The sequence below is a fragment of the Symphalangus syndactylus genome, chromosome 17 (assembly GCF_028878055.3).
Source record: "Symphalangus syndactylus isolate Jambi chromosome 17, NHGRI_mSymSyn1-v2.1_pri, whole genome shotgun sequence".
NCBI classification, from domain to species: Eukaryota; Metazoa; Chordata; class Mammalia; order Primates; family Hylobatidae; genus Symphalangus; species Symphalangus syndactylus.
In genome coordinates, this window is record NC_072439.2 from 28,108,356 (window position 1) to 28,122,784 (window position 14,429).

At 37.2% G+C, this 14,429-nt stretch overlaps 1 protein-coding gene across 12 annotated transcripts in view; it reads left to right on the plus strand.

Moving 5' to 3' along the window:
- TAFA2 (TAFA chemokine like family member 2) overlaps positions 1 to 14,429 on the plus strand; it is a 575,512-nt gene that overhangs the window by 509,170 nt on the left and 51,913 nt on the right. The window contains exon 1 of one of the 12 annotated variants that reach the window (XM_063620053.1): positions 12,402 to 12,928. The exons of the other annotated variants lie outside the window; for them this stretch is intronic. Coding sequence (XP_063476123.1) covers positions 12,565 to 12,928 — 364 coding nt within the window. The 5' untranslated portion in view covers positions 12,402 to 12,564. Of the gene's footprint in view, positions 1 to 12,401; positions 12,929 to 14,429 lie in introns of those variants that run through there. 12 annotated transcript variants of the gene reach the window in all.

A 14,429-nucleotide genomic window follows, 5' to 3' on the forward strand; every position in this document is an offset into this window, starting at 1 on the left:
GCATTTGATTTTGGGTTCTTGGTCATGAACGCTTTGCCTAAGCCAATGTCTAGAAGAGTTTTTCCAATGTTTTCTTCTAGAATTTTTATGGTTTCAAATCTTAGATTTAAGTCTTTGACTCATCTTGAGTTAATTTTTGTATAAGGTGAGAGATGAGGATCCAGTTTCATTCTACATGTGGCTTGCCAATTATCCTAGCACCATTTGTTGAAAAGGGTGTCCTCTCTCCACTTTATGTTTTCGTTTGCTTTGTCAAAAATCACTTGGCTCTATGTATTTGGGTTTATTTCTGGGTTGTCTATTATGTTCCATTGGTCTATGTGCCTATTTTTATACCAGTACCATGATGTTTTGGGGACTATAGCCTTATAGTATAGTTTGAAGTTGGATAATATGATGGCTCCAGATTTGTTTCTTTTGCTTAGTCTTGCATTTGCTGTGTGGGCCCTTTTTTGGTTCTACAATGTGTTCTAGGATTGTTTTTTCTAGTTCTGTGAAGAATGCTGGTGGTATTTTGATGGGAATTGCATTGAATTTGTGAATTGCTTTTGGCAGATGATTATTTTTACAATATTGCTTCTACCCATTCATGAGCATGGGATATGTTCTCATTTGTTTACATCGTCTATGATTTCTTTCAGCAGTGTTTTGTAGTTTTCCTTGTAGAGGTCTTTCGTGTCCTTGGTTAGATATATTCCAAAGTATTTTATTTTTTCTGCAGCTATCATAAAATGAGTTGAGTTCTTGATTTGATTCTCAGCTTGGTCACTGTTGGTGTATAGCAGTGCTACTGATTTGTGTACATTAATTTTGTACCCTGAAACTTTACTGAATTTATTAGTCCTAGGAGCTTTCTGGGTGAGTTTTTAGGATTTTCTAGGTATATGATTATATTATCAGCAAACAGAGACAGTTTGACTTCCTCTTCACCCATTTGAATCCCCTTTATTCCTTTCTCTTGTCTGATTGATCTGACTATGACTTCCAATACTATGTTGAACAGAAGTGGTGAATGTGGGAATCCTTGTCTTGTTCCAGTTCTCAAGGGGAGTGCTTTCAACTTTTCCCTGTTCAGTATAATATTGACTACGGGTTTGTCATAGATGGCTTTTATTACCTTAATGTATGTCCCTCCTATGCCTATTTTGCTGAGGGTTTTAATCATAAAGGATGCCAGATTTTGTCAAATGCTTTTTCTAAGTCTATTGCAATGATTATGTTATTTTTAATTCTTTATGTGCTGTAATGCGTTTATTGACTTGCATATGTTAAACCATCCCTGCATCCCTGGTATGAAACCCACTTGATCATGGTGGATTATCTTTTTGATATGCTGTTGGATTCAGTTAGATTTTTGCATCTGTATTCATCAGCGACATTGGTTTGTAGTTTTCCTTTTTAGTTATGTCCTTTCCTGGTTTTGACTTTAGGGTGATACTGGCTTCATGGGATGATTTAGGGAGAATTCCCTCTTTTTCTATGTTTTAGAATAATGTGAATAGGATTAGTACTGGTTCTTCTTTGAATGTCTGATAGAATTCAACTGTGAATTTATCTGATCCTGGACTTGTTTTTTCTTGGCAATTTTTTATTACCATTTCAATATCGCTGCTTGTTATTGCTCTGTTTAGAGTTTCTATTTCTTTCTGGTTTAATCTAGAGGGTTGTATATTTTCAGAAATTTATCCATCTTCTCTAGATTTTCTAGTATGTGAACGTGAAGGTGTTCATAGTATCCTTAAGTGATCTTTTGTATTTCTGTGGTATCAGTTGTAATTTCTCCCTTTATGTTTCTAATTGAGCTTATTTGGATCCTCTCTCTTCTTTTCCTATTTAATCTTGTTAATGGTCTATCAATTTTATCTTTTCAAAGAAACATATTTTTGTTTCATTTATCTTTTTTTTTTTTGTTTCAATTTCATTTAGTTCTGGTGTAACCTTTGTTAATTTTTTTTTCTTCTGTTGGGTTTGGTTTTGGTTTGTCCTTTTTTCTCTAGTTCCTTGAGGTGTGACCTTAGATTGCTTATTTGTGCTCTTTCAGACTTTTTGATGTAGGCATTCAATGCTAGAAACTTTTTTCATAGAACTGCTTGTGCTGTATCCCAGAGGTTTTGCTAGGTTGTGTCACTATTATTGTTCAGTTCAAATAATTTTTAAAATTTCCATTTTGGTTTCATTGTTGACTCAATCATTCAGGGGCAAATTATTTAATTTCCATGTATTTGCATAATTTTGAGGGTTTTGTTGGAGTTGCTTTCCAGTTTAATTTCCCTATGGTCAGAGAGAGTACTTGATATAATTTCGATTTTCTTAAGTTTATTGAGACTTGTTTTGTGGCCTATCATATTGTCTATCTTGGAGAATATTTTATGTGCTGATGAATAGAATGTATATTCTGCAGTTTTTGGGTAGAGTGTTCTGTAAATATCTGTTAAGTCCATTTGTTGTAGGGTATAGTTTAAGTCCATTGTTTCCTTGTTGACTTTCTATCTTGATGACCTGTCTAGTGCTGTCAGTGGAGTGTTGAAGTCCCCCACTATTATCATGCTTATGCCTAGTAATAATTGTTTTATAAATTTGGGATCTCCAGTGTTAGGTGCATATATATTTAGGATTATAATAGTTTCCTGTTGGACTAGTCTTTTTTCTCATTATATGATGTCCTTCTTTGTCTTTTTAAACAGTTATTGATTTACAGTCGGTTTTGTCTGACGTAAGAATAACTACTCCTCTTCACTTTTGGTGTCCATTTGTATGGAATATCTTTTTCTACTCCTTTACCTTAAGTTTATGTGTGTCCTTATGTGTTAGATGAGTCTCTTGAAGACAGCGGGTACTTGGTTGGTGAATTCTTATCCATTCTGCCATTCTGCATCCTTTAAGTGGAACATTTAGGCCATTTATATTCAACATTAGTATTGAAAAGTGAGGTACTCTTCTATTCACTGTACTAGTTATTGCGTTGATACCTTGGGTTTCTTTTTTCCATTTTGTTATTGTTTTGTAGGTCCTGTGAAATTATGCTTTAAGGAGGTTCTATTTTGGTGTATTTTGAGGATATATTTGAAGATTTCTAATTCTTTTTAGCAGTTCTTGTAGTGTTGACTTGGTAGTGGCAAATTCTCTTAGCATTTGTTTGTCTGAAAAAGATTATATGTTTTCTTCACTTATGAAGCTTAGTTTCACTGGATACAAAATTCTTGGCTGATTAGTTTTAATCAGGAGGCTAAAGATAGGACCCCAATCCCTTCTAGCTAGTATAGCTTCTGTTGAGAAATCTGCTGTTAATCTGATTGGTTTTGCTTTTCCTGCACAGCTCCTATGATTCTTTCCTTTGTCTTGGCTTTGGATAACCTGATGACTATGTAAATAGGTGGTGATCTTTTTTGCAATGAATTTCCCAGGTGTACTTTGAGCTTCTTGTACTTGGATGTCTAGATCTCTAGCAAGGCCAGGGAAGTTTTCCTCTATTATTTTCTCAAATATGTCTTCCAAACTTTGAAATTTCTTTTCTTCCTTGGGAACACCAATTATTCTTAGGTTTGATTAACATAATTGCAAACTTCTTGGAGGCTTTATTAATTTTTTTATTCTTTTTTTCTTTGTTTTTGTCTGATTAGGTTGATTTGAAAGCCTTGTCTTTGAGTTCTGAAACTCTTTCTTCTACTTCTTCAATTCTATTGCTGAGATTTTCCAGTGTATTTTGCATTTCTCTAATTGTGTCCTTCCTTCCCAGAAGTTGTGATTGTTTTTTGTTTATGCCATATATTTCTCTGGAGATTTTCTCGTTCGTATCCTGTATCATTTTTTTGATTTTTTAAAGTTGATATTCACCTTTCTGTGATGCCTCCTTGAGTAGCTTAATAATTGACCTTTCGAATTCCTTTTCTGGCAATCCAGATATTTCATCTTGGTTTGAATTCATTGTTGGTGAGCTACTGTGATCTTTTGGGGGTGCTAATGAACCTTGTTTTGTCATATTTTCAGAATTGTTTCTCTGATTTCTTCTCATTTGGATAGACTGTCAGAGGGAAGATCTGGGGCTCAGGGGCTGCTGATTAGATTTTTTGTTCCCATGTGGTGCTCACTTGATATGGTGCTCTCTCCCTCCTCCTAGGGATGGGGCTTCCTGAGAGCCGAACTGCAGTGATTGTTATTTCTCTTTCTGGTCTAGCCACCCAGTGGAGCTACTGGGCTCCAGGCAAGTACTGGGGGATGCCTTCAAAGAGTCCTGTGATGTGATCTGTCTTCAGGTCTCTCATCTGCGAATATCAGCACCTGCTATGATGGAAGTAGCAGGGGAGTAAAGTGGACTCTGTGAGTGTCCTTTGTTGTAGTTTTTTTTTAATGCAATGATTTTGTGTTGGTTGGCCTCCAGCTAAGAGGTGATGCTTTCAAGAGAGCATCAGCTGTGGTAGTGTAGGGAGGATACAGGCTTGCACTAGTGTTGCCTGGATAAGTATTCAGATTTCTCAGGCAGTGGGAAGAGATTTGGAGCTCCCCAGTAATTATGTCCACTGTCTTTGACTACCAGGGTGGGTAGAGAAAGACCATCAGGTGGAGGTAGGGTTAGGTATGTCTGAGCTCAGACCCTCCTGTGGTGGGTCTTACTGCAGCTGCTGTGGGGGATAAGGGTATAGTTCTCAGGCTGATGGAGTTATGTTCCCAGGGGAATTATGGCTGCCTCTGCTGCTTCATACCAGGGAAGTGGGGAAGTGGAGGAAAGCTGGCAGTGACAGGCCTCAGCCAGCTTCCATGCAGCCTGAAGAACATTTTCACTCCCACCATGCCCCACCAACAGCACAGAGTTCATTTCAAGGCAGCCAGTGAGCAGGGGTGAGAAGGTGCCCCAGAATACAAGCCTCCCTGCTGAGAAAGCAGGCAGGGCTTTCAGGCTTCACATCTCCCCATCTGCTGCAGTTTCTGTGCTTCTATGTGCACTCCTCGTTTGCCCCCTCCCCCAGATTCTATCTAGGAAACTTCATGTTCAGTCAAAATTGTTAAAAGTTCAGCTGGAAGTTTCCTTCTCCTTATGGTCTTTCTCCAATTCCACTGGCAGACCTCTCCAAGGACCCCTGTGAGACAAATCAGGAATGCCTTCCCTGGGGATCGAGAGTGCCCACAGCACTCTTCCAGCTGCTTCCTCTACTCTTATATTTCACTTTGCTCTCTAAATTCATCTCAGCTCCAGGTAAGGTCAAATCCTTCTCCCGTGATCTGGACCTTCGGATTCACCAGTGAGGATGTTTGTTTAGAGGTGGACCTTCCCCCTCACACTTTGGTTACTCATAGTTTTTTGGCCATCTCACGAAACCTGCAGCGGCAAGCCACTTTCTTCAAAGGGTCTGTGAATTATCTCAGCTTTCCTAGTATGTCCCTACGGTAGTTCTTGGAGCGAAAGTTCACAGTGTGAGTCTCCACAGGCTGCTCTGTCCATCCAAGTGGGAGCTGCTTAGTCCTACCTACTATTAGTCCTACCTACTTCTCACCATTTTTTTTTTTTTTATTGGACAGTGTCTTTTGCAGAGCAGAAATTTCCAATTTTACTATTAATGAAGTTCAGCTTATCTATTCTTTCTTTCATGGACAATTTATTTTAGTTTTTGTGTGCCTGGTTCTCTCCCTCTACTCCTTTCTAGGTTTTTTGAAAGTAGAGATGGTTTGGATTTCTATTTCCAGGAGAGATAGCACAATGCCTGTCGAGGGAATCTTCAATGTGTGAATGACTAGGCAGTGATCTCACGGTTAGTAGTGAAATACAAATGAAAGCACAGATTTCTTGACTTGCTGACAAGTGGTTCTCCTAATACATTTTACTGCTTCTCTATTTTAATTTGAATTTCACATCACAAGTGAATTTTAAAGTCATTTTTAAGAGGACATTTTCAGAAGATATCAACAACAACCAAGAGCTTAGTTGAGATGACAGTGTAAAATTGCTTGTGAATGGGTAGTTCAGAATATAAGTTTTCAAAGAGCTATTAGCTTTTTTTCTAAAAATTAAATAAAAAGCTTCATCCTAGTCCTCTTTAATAATTTGACTAGGGATTTATATCCTTTTAATCTAGAGTGACACTCAGAATCTGGATGTTCCTTACTGAAATTGCTGAAGTGTAGAGAAAAGATAACCTAAATTTGCTTTTCATGTCAATCACTGGGAACAAAGCAAACCTTCCATGTGTGAGAAAAGATTTTGTTGGATTGTAGTTGGAAGGCAAAGATTTTGTTCATTCTTAAATAATACTGATTTCCTCTGTTTGTAGGGCTCTTGCTGGCTTCAAAGAATACCACATATGTGAAAAAAAACCTCTTAGCCTACAGAAGGGTATGGAATTATAAATCTGCAAAATTAGATAAGGGAAACAGTAAAAGTTCATCCTCTCAGGGAATAATCACTTCTTAATATTAAATGACTTAATGCCTCTCTTCATCTAAATTTTTTACATATCACACTGTACAATACATTTTTGGAGGTGGAAAGAAATCTACAGATTCTTCTAATTTTGTAGTTGAGGAAACTAAAGTCCAAATAAGTAAAGTGCTTTCTGAAATAATATTCCTGACCAGTTAGGACCAAAATCAAGATATCCTAGGTCGGAGTCCAATGCCACATTGCTTCTCTGATGAGCAGGCTTTCATTAATGTAAGTTTCTTCTATAATATAAGAATATAAACATGCTTTTAGCTGATGTCACTTTTTTTCTTTATTACGATATTAAATGCCCTACCATCATATATCACCAACTTTATCCCACAGATGATAAATTGTGACTTAGTGAGATTAACTAATTTGTCAAAGATGAAACCATCAGTTTGTGTCAGTGCAAGTTCTAGAAGCCAGAGCTTCTGACCTCCCCATCCAGGCTTTATCTCTCCTAAAACTCTACTTGGCTCTCCATTAGAAAAAAAAGCGTTAAGCGCACATACATGCATATTCACAAAGAGACAATGTCAAATGTTTTTACAATTTCCAATAAGTTTATCTAAGCCTGGACTGGAAAAAAATGTTAAACTTACTGTTTTTATTTTTTTCTTTTGAGAACCCTTGTAGTAAACCATTTATCTATTCATTTGTTCATCAATTATTTTAATTTTCTATTTTGGCTCTCAAACTGTGTCTCAAGCTGGGTATTCACAGATTAAAAGCCATAGATTTGGTCCACAAAATTTAGTAGGGGAAACAGAGATATAAAAAGTAAATATAAAAGACAATTACAGGTGTTACAGAGATAAGTAAGAAATTGTTAATCAGAGCAGGGAATGGTTCAGTCTACCTAACGGGCTAATTAACAGCTTCATAGAGTAGAGGATGTGATGCTCTAAATCTTGAAAGATTAAAAGAGGGCAAGGGGTCAAGAAACAGGGAGATGGACTGGGCAAAGACAAAGAGATGTGAAGGTATGCTTTGTATAAAAGTTTGATAATAGTTTATATACCTTCAGTGTAGGATGCAACACATGTGCACAGGAAAGTGAGGCTAGAGAAGACAGATGTAGGCTGATGGAAGGATGCTTTTGCAGTGCCTGGAGTTTGAATTATTGTATAAAAAATGAAGAGCCACAAATGATTCTATATTGTGGAATTACTTTTAGAAGGATCTTCCATGGTAGTATGTGTGTGTTTATGTGTGTATAGGGAAGTAAGCTAGCAAGTAGGGAAATAAGTCACAGGCTCTTGTGGTTTTGCAAGAAAGAAATGTTAAGGATGCCTAAGCTAAATCAGTAGAAGTGAAGTTGTAGGGAAGAGAGGAAAATCAAAAGGGTTTACAAAAGGCAGACTTGCAGGGATTTGGTGATCAAAGAAATGAGGGGTGGAGGAGTTAATGGAAGTGACATTGAACTAACTAGAAATTAAGAGAAGTGAGTTCTAGTTAGCTATCTTCTCCTCTCTAGCTCTGTGATATAGAATTAGGATTATGTTTTCTCGTCAGCAGATCCCTTTTTTACAAAATGGCAAGTTTGGACTTTTTTTTAAGTCTCTAAAAAAATCTATGATGCTCTCTTAGATATCTGTATTACATAAATATATTCAAGAGTCTGATTTAGATGTTATTACTCTCCATAATAATTATAGCTAACACTAAGTTTAAGCATCTTTATGAAGGTTAGCTCAATTTACCCTTATTATAGCACTTAATGGTAGGTAATATCATAATTCCTATTTTACCTATGAATAGCTGATGCTTAGAGAGATAAAACAATTTTCTCAAATTACATATTTCTGTTCTCTGCTCTTTCTACTTCCTATGTCATTTCCCTTAAGAAGCACTTGAGCTGCACCCAGATCCTTCCTAAGTCCATTACTAGGAATATCTTTACATATTAGTTAAGCTAAGGCTTGCTACTATAACAGATATACATCAAAATCATTGGCTTAACCTAGCCTATGATTACATTAGGCTTAACATAGCCTGAATGTACTTCTTGCTTCTGTGAAATCCAGCTGGTAGTAGGGGGTGGGTCTCTCCTCTACATAGTCATTCAGAAACTCAGGTTTATGGTAGCTCTGCCATCTTCTACACATGGTTTCTAAGGTCACTCCTGGCACTAACATCTACCTGAAAGGAGAAGAGAGAGAGTGCATGATGGAGTGGGAGGTTTTTATAAGCCTGGACTTGAGAAAGCATAACTTACTTCTGCCCACATTCTTTGTATCACTGCCTATATCTAACTGCAAGGAAGACTGGAAAACAGCCTAGCTGTGAAGCCAGGAGGAAAGAAAAAGGTTTGATGCATAGGAAAGCACTTTCTTCTAAAGCTGGGACTTCAACCTAGACCATCTGACTTCAGAATCCTCAGCCAATCCACTGTCCTATATTACTATTTGAACTTGATCTCTCTCGTGGAATTGACGATAATCAAGCTGTTTTGTACGTAAAGAAATGTGGGTGCAGATTGACTTTATAGTGAATATTATACTGTGCAGTTAAGACTTGTAACTTCACACAGATAAGAAATATATCTAAACTACAAATCTCATAAACTCAATTTCTCACTAAGTTTAGGGACTAAAATGAAGTAAATTTGTTTTAGTTTGAAGGGGTTAAAAAATCTGTAATATTTAGATTTTCATTTTCTGAAAGGTTTCAAAGATTGTCTTCATTTTAATGAAACCTAATCATTTTACAAATTCATTAAACTTTTGAATTGGGAGAAACCCCTAAGTCTAAATTAACTCCAAATCTAGTCTGATTTCTTCGTTTTACAGATAAGGAAAGAGATCCAGAGACCTAAATGCCTTACTCCAAGTCACACTCTTCAGGGACAAACAACTACACACAAGAGCCCCAATCCTCAAACTATCTTTTCAACACTCTTTCTCCCCATTGTGTCATTCGCTCAGAAAGCACTTGGTCTACACTACACTCCTTCCTGGGAATGCTTATAGGAATATTGTTAATCATAAAAGAACAATGTGATTCCTACAATGCTTGGGAATTGGGGATGTTCTATTTCTTTACAGTTTTGTATAATTTAACATTAATCAGAAAATTTTCTTTTCAAACTTTGCCATTAAAAAATCTATCTGTCTATCTATCTATCTATCTATCTATCATCTATCGATATATCTATCGACATATCTGTCTATCTATCGACATATCTATCGACATATCTATCGATATATCTATCGATATATCTATCCATCGATATATCTATCGATGTATCTATCTATCGATCGATATATCATCTATCAATATCTCTATCTATCGATCTATCGATCTATCTATCTATCTATCTATCTATCGATATATCTATCTATCATCTAATCTGAAATGGACCATTTCTCCTTTATTGTAGTTGTAAATGGACTTAGGAACATCATTTGAAGTATCAGTTTTCAGTATGAGGTAAATGTAGGAAGTGTGACTGTTAGATTATGTTTCCTGAATCCTACTTAGAAGGTAGTAATTTGTCTTTTTCCTCTTAAAAATGAAGGTGGAGAATACTTCTGGCTGATAATGAGCTTTTGTTAATTATAACTTTAATTTAAACAAAGAAATCATTTAGTCAGCACAGTTTTGGATCAAGGAACAGAGACATCATCAAGTTACCTCACGAAAAAAAAGGGGGCCAATTGAAACATATTCTGGAAAATGTTTTCAGGAATTCAGAAAAAAAACAGTAAAATCTGCAGAAGAGCATACACCAAGGCAGCTCATGGACCACCTGCTCCCTTTTCTCTGACCTCTCTTTGCTGCTGTGCTTGGTTCCCTTTCCTGATTGCTTCCTCCGAGTGCCACCCCTCTTTACTGTGAGGCATGCACGAAGCTTTCCGTGGGTTACCTGACTCCTGATACCAGATATACTTTTGGCTCATGTGTCAATTTCCATGTGTCTGTTCTGCAGCTTTTACTTTAAATTTCCAAAGAGATGGATTTCAGTGGTCTCGTACCTCTTTTCCAGAACAGGCCTTACAAGCAGAAGTTGCTGGACAGTGTATAAAGGGACCACTTATTCCTTTAGATACACCTTTCTTAACATCAACTGTCATTTTAAATGTGGGTGGGAAGATATTCATGACTGAGGTGAGGGGCAAAGAATCTAAGCATTATCCCATGAGTGAATCTTCCTTGGTTTTGTTGCTTTCTCTTAAAAGAGACTGGGGGACATTCTCTGGTTGAGAATTTGCTTTTGTTAATAGAGACCATACTGCTAAATTGAAATTTTATTGTTATTATCCTTTCTTTAGTGGCAATCTTTTCCCACCCCAAAATTTCATTTTCTTTTTTCCATATAAAAGTAGAACAGTTTTAAAAAACAGAATTTGTAAACATGTGATCGGCACTTGGTTGTTTCCTCCTGATCATCCTGACTTCATAAATTATGAGAACTTTTGAAGTTTCATTGAGCTATTTAAATTACTATTTCTTTTAATTAGATTGCTTCAGCATGAAAGTCTAAAAAAATGAGCTATTTTCCCATTCTAATGAATTAAAGTGAGAAATTAGCTGTCTCAGAAAGTTTTTGTTTCAGCACATTTTTTCAATTCAAAATGATTTACAGAAACCTAAATCCACTAACTAGCTTGCATTTCAGTTGCCTATTGAGGCATGTAGGTGATGCTTTATTTCTCCTTAGAAGGTATAATATAGATTCTCCAGGGAACTAGTCAGGCTGGGTTAACTATTAAATAGGAGTATATAGAGACAAACAAAATTTCAGAATCAATGAGACAAATCAGAATGCAAATAAGAACTGAAATCTAGTGGAGAGGAAACCAAGCAGGAACAAATTCACAACTTGATGCTAAATTTACTCTCTTTTGTAGATTTGATGTCAGATTGATTTTTTAATAGCCATTTCATGTCAACACAACTAACTACATATATATATAATGAAATTAGAACTTCTATAGAAAGTAGATAACTTCCTCTAACAGCCACTTCTTTTTTTTTTTTTTTTTTCTGTTTTTTTTTTTATTTATTTATTTTTTTTTTATTATACTTTAGGGTTTTAGGGTACATGTGCACAATGTGCAGGTTTGTTACATATGTATCCATGTGCCATGTTGATTTCCTGCACCCATTAACTCGTCATTTAGCATTAGATGTATCTCCTAATGCTGTCCCTCCCCCCTCCCCCCACCCCACAACAGTCCCCGGAGCGTGATGTTCCCCTTCCTGTGTCCATGAGTTCTCATTGTTCAATTCCCACCTATGAGTGAGAACATGCGGTGTTTGGTTTTTTGTCCTTGTGATAGTTTACTGAGAATGATGTTTTCCAGTTTCATCCATGTCCCTACAAAGGACACGAACTCATCATTTTTTATGGCTGCATAGTATTCCATGGTGTATATGTGCCACATTTTCTTAATCCAGTCTATCGTTGTTGGACATTTGGGTTGGTTCCAACTCTTTGCTATTGTGAATAGTGCCGCAATAAACATACGTGTGCATGTGTCTTTATAGCAGCATGATTTATAGTCCTTTGGGTATATACCCAGTAATGGGATGGCTGGGTCAAATGGTATTTCTAGTTCTAGATCCCTGAGGAATCGCCACACTGACTTCCACAATGGTTGAACTAGTTTACAGTCCCACCAACAGTGTAAAAGTGTTCCTATTTCTCCACATCCTCTCCAGCACCTGTTGTTTCCTGATTTTTTAATGATGGCCATTCTAACTGGTGTGAGATGGTATCTCACTGTGGTTTTGATTTGCATTTCTCTGATGGCCAGTGATGAGGAGCATTTCTTCATGTGTTTTTTGGACTATACTACAAGGCTACAGTAACCAAAACAGCATGGTACTGGTACCACAACAGAGACATAGATCAATGGAACAGAACAGAGCCCTCAGAAATGATGCCGCATAGCTACAACTATCTGATCTTTGACAAACCTGACAAAAACAAGAAATGGGGAAAGGATTCCCTATTTAATAAATGGTGCTGGGAAAACTGGCTAGCCATATGTAGAAAGCTGCAACTGGATCCCTTCCTTACACCTTATACAAAAATTAATTCAAGATGGATTAAAGACTTATATGTTAGACCTAAAATCATTAAAATCCTACAAGAAAACCTAGGCAATACCATTCAGGACATAGGCGTGGGCAAGGACTTCATGTCTAAAACACCAAAAGCAATGGCAACAAAAGCCAAAATCGACAAGTGGGATCTCATTAAACTAAGGAGCTTCTGCACAGCAAAAGAAACTATCATCAGAGTGAACAGGCAACCTACACAATGGGAGAAAATTTTTGCAACCTACTCATCTGACAAAGGGCTAATATCCAGAATCTACAATGAACTCAAACAAATTTACAAGAAAAAAACAAACAACCCCATCAAAAAGTGGGCAGAGGACATGAACAGACACTTCTCAAAAGAAGACATTTATGCAGTGAAAAAACAGCCACTTCTTTGCAGCTTATATGCTTATTGCATTACTTTGATATTCATTAATTACACTAATCATAAAAATAAAGGTAATTAACATTTAAGTAATATATAATTTCAAGGCAGGTTCACACACATTATCTCATTTGTTTTTCATAAAGACTCTAGAAAGCCATTTTAGAGGTGAACAAACCAATTCTTTGGAAAATGAATAAACTTGCTTTAGAGTTTATTCAAATATATTATAGGTCAAGCTAGGCTCTTTCAAGGTTATCAAGCACTATGTGTAAGGACAGTGATACACTTACTGCATTCCTCCACATAATCTGGAATTGGAGTCTGGTGCATGGGTTTAGAACTTCAGGAAGGCATAGAAAGGTCTTTCTTGCACAGAAAGGTCTGTTCTCACACTGCTAGAAAGAAATACCTCAGTCTGGGTTATTTATAAAGAAAAGAGGTTTAATTGGCTCATGGTTCTACAGGATGTACAGCAAGCATGATGCTGGCCACCTGCTAGGCTTCTGGGGAGGCTGCAGGAAACTTACAATCAATCATGGTAGAAAGCAAAGCGGGAGTGAGACGTCTCACATGCCCAGAGCAGGAGGAAGAGAGAGCAAGGGGGGAGGTGCTACACACTTCTAAGTAACCAGATCTCTTTCACAAGAGCAGGACTAGGGGGATGGTGCTAAACCATTAGGAACTGCCCCATGATCCAATCACCTCCCACCAGGCCCCATCTTCAGCACTGGGGATTACATTTCAGCATGGGATTTGAGTGGGGACACAGATATAAACCATATCAGGCATTATAAGATAATGGTCAAGATCATGATTTCTGGAAGTAAGTTATCTAGATTCTTTTTTTTTTTTTTTTGAGACGGAGTCTCGCTCTGTCGTCCAGGCACCCAGGCTGGAGTGCAGTGGTGTGATCTCGGCTCACTGCAAGCTCCGCCTCCCAGGGTCACGCCATTCTCCTGCCTCAGCCTCTCCGAGTAGCTGGGACTACAGGCGCCTGCCACCACGCCCGGCTAATTTTTTTTGTATTTTTAGTAGAGACGGGGTTTCACCGTGGTCTCGATCTCCTGACCTTGTGATCCACCCGCCTCGGCCTCCGAAAGTGCTGGGATTACAAGCGTGAGCCACCGTGCCCGGCCAAGTTATCTAGATTCTTATCCCTAATTTTGTTTCTTACTCAATATTTTACCTTGGGCAACTTACGTTTCCATGTCTCTTAACATTTCTGTGTCCCTTGTAAATTGGAGGTATAGTTTCCTTGTCACTGGTTATTGTATTGGTAAAATGAAATAATGCTCATCACACGATAAATATTCAGTCAATATTAGCAATCACCATTGTTTCATAAATGGCTTATAGAGTGTATAAATTATTTTCACATATAGAATGTAATATACATAAGTTAGTGCTCATATTAAGCTACGGCCAGCAACTACTACTTAAGGTGAATAATTTGCATAAATATTGTTCTACTGTGAACCCATATTTCATACCCATGTATTTATGGTTGGTTCACAAGTGATCAATCAGATGTGACCATATTATGTATATATAATGCAATGAATATTATTATAT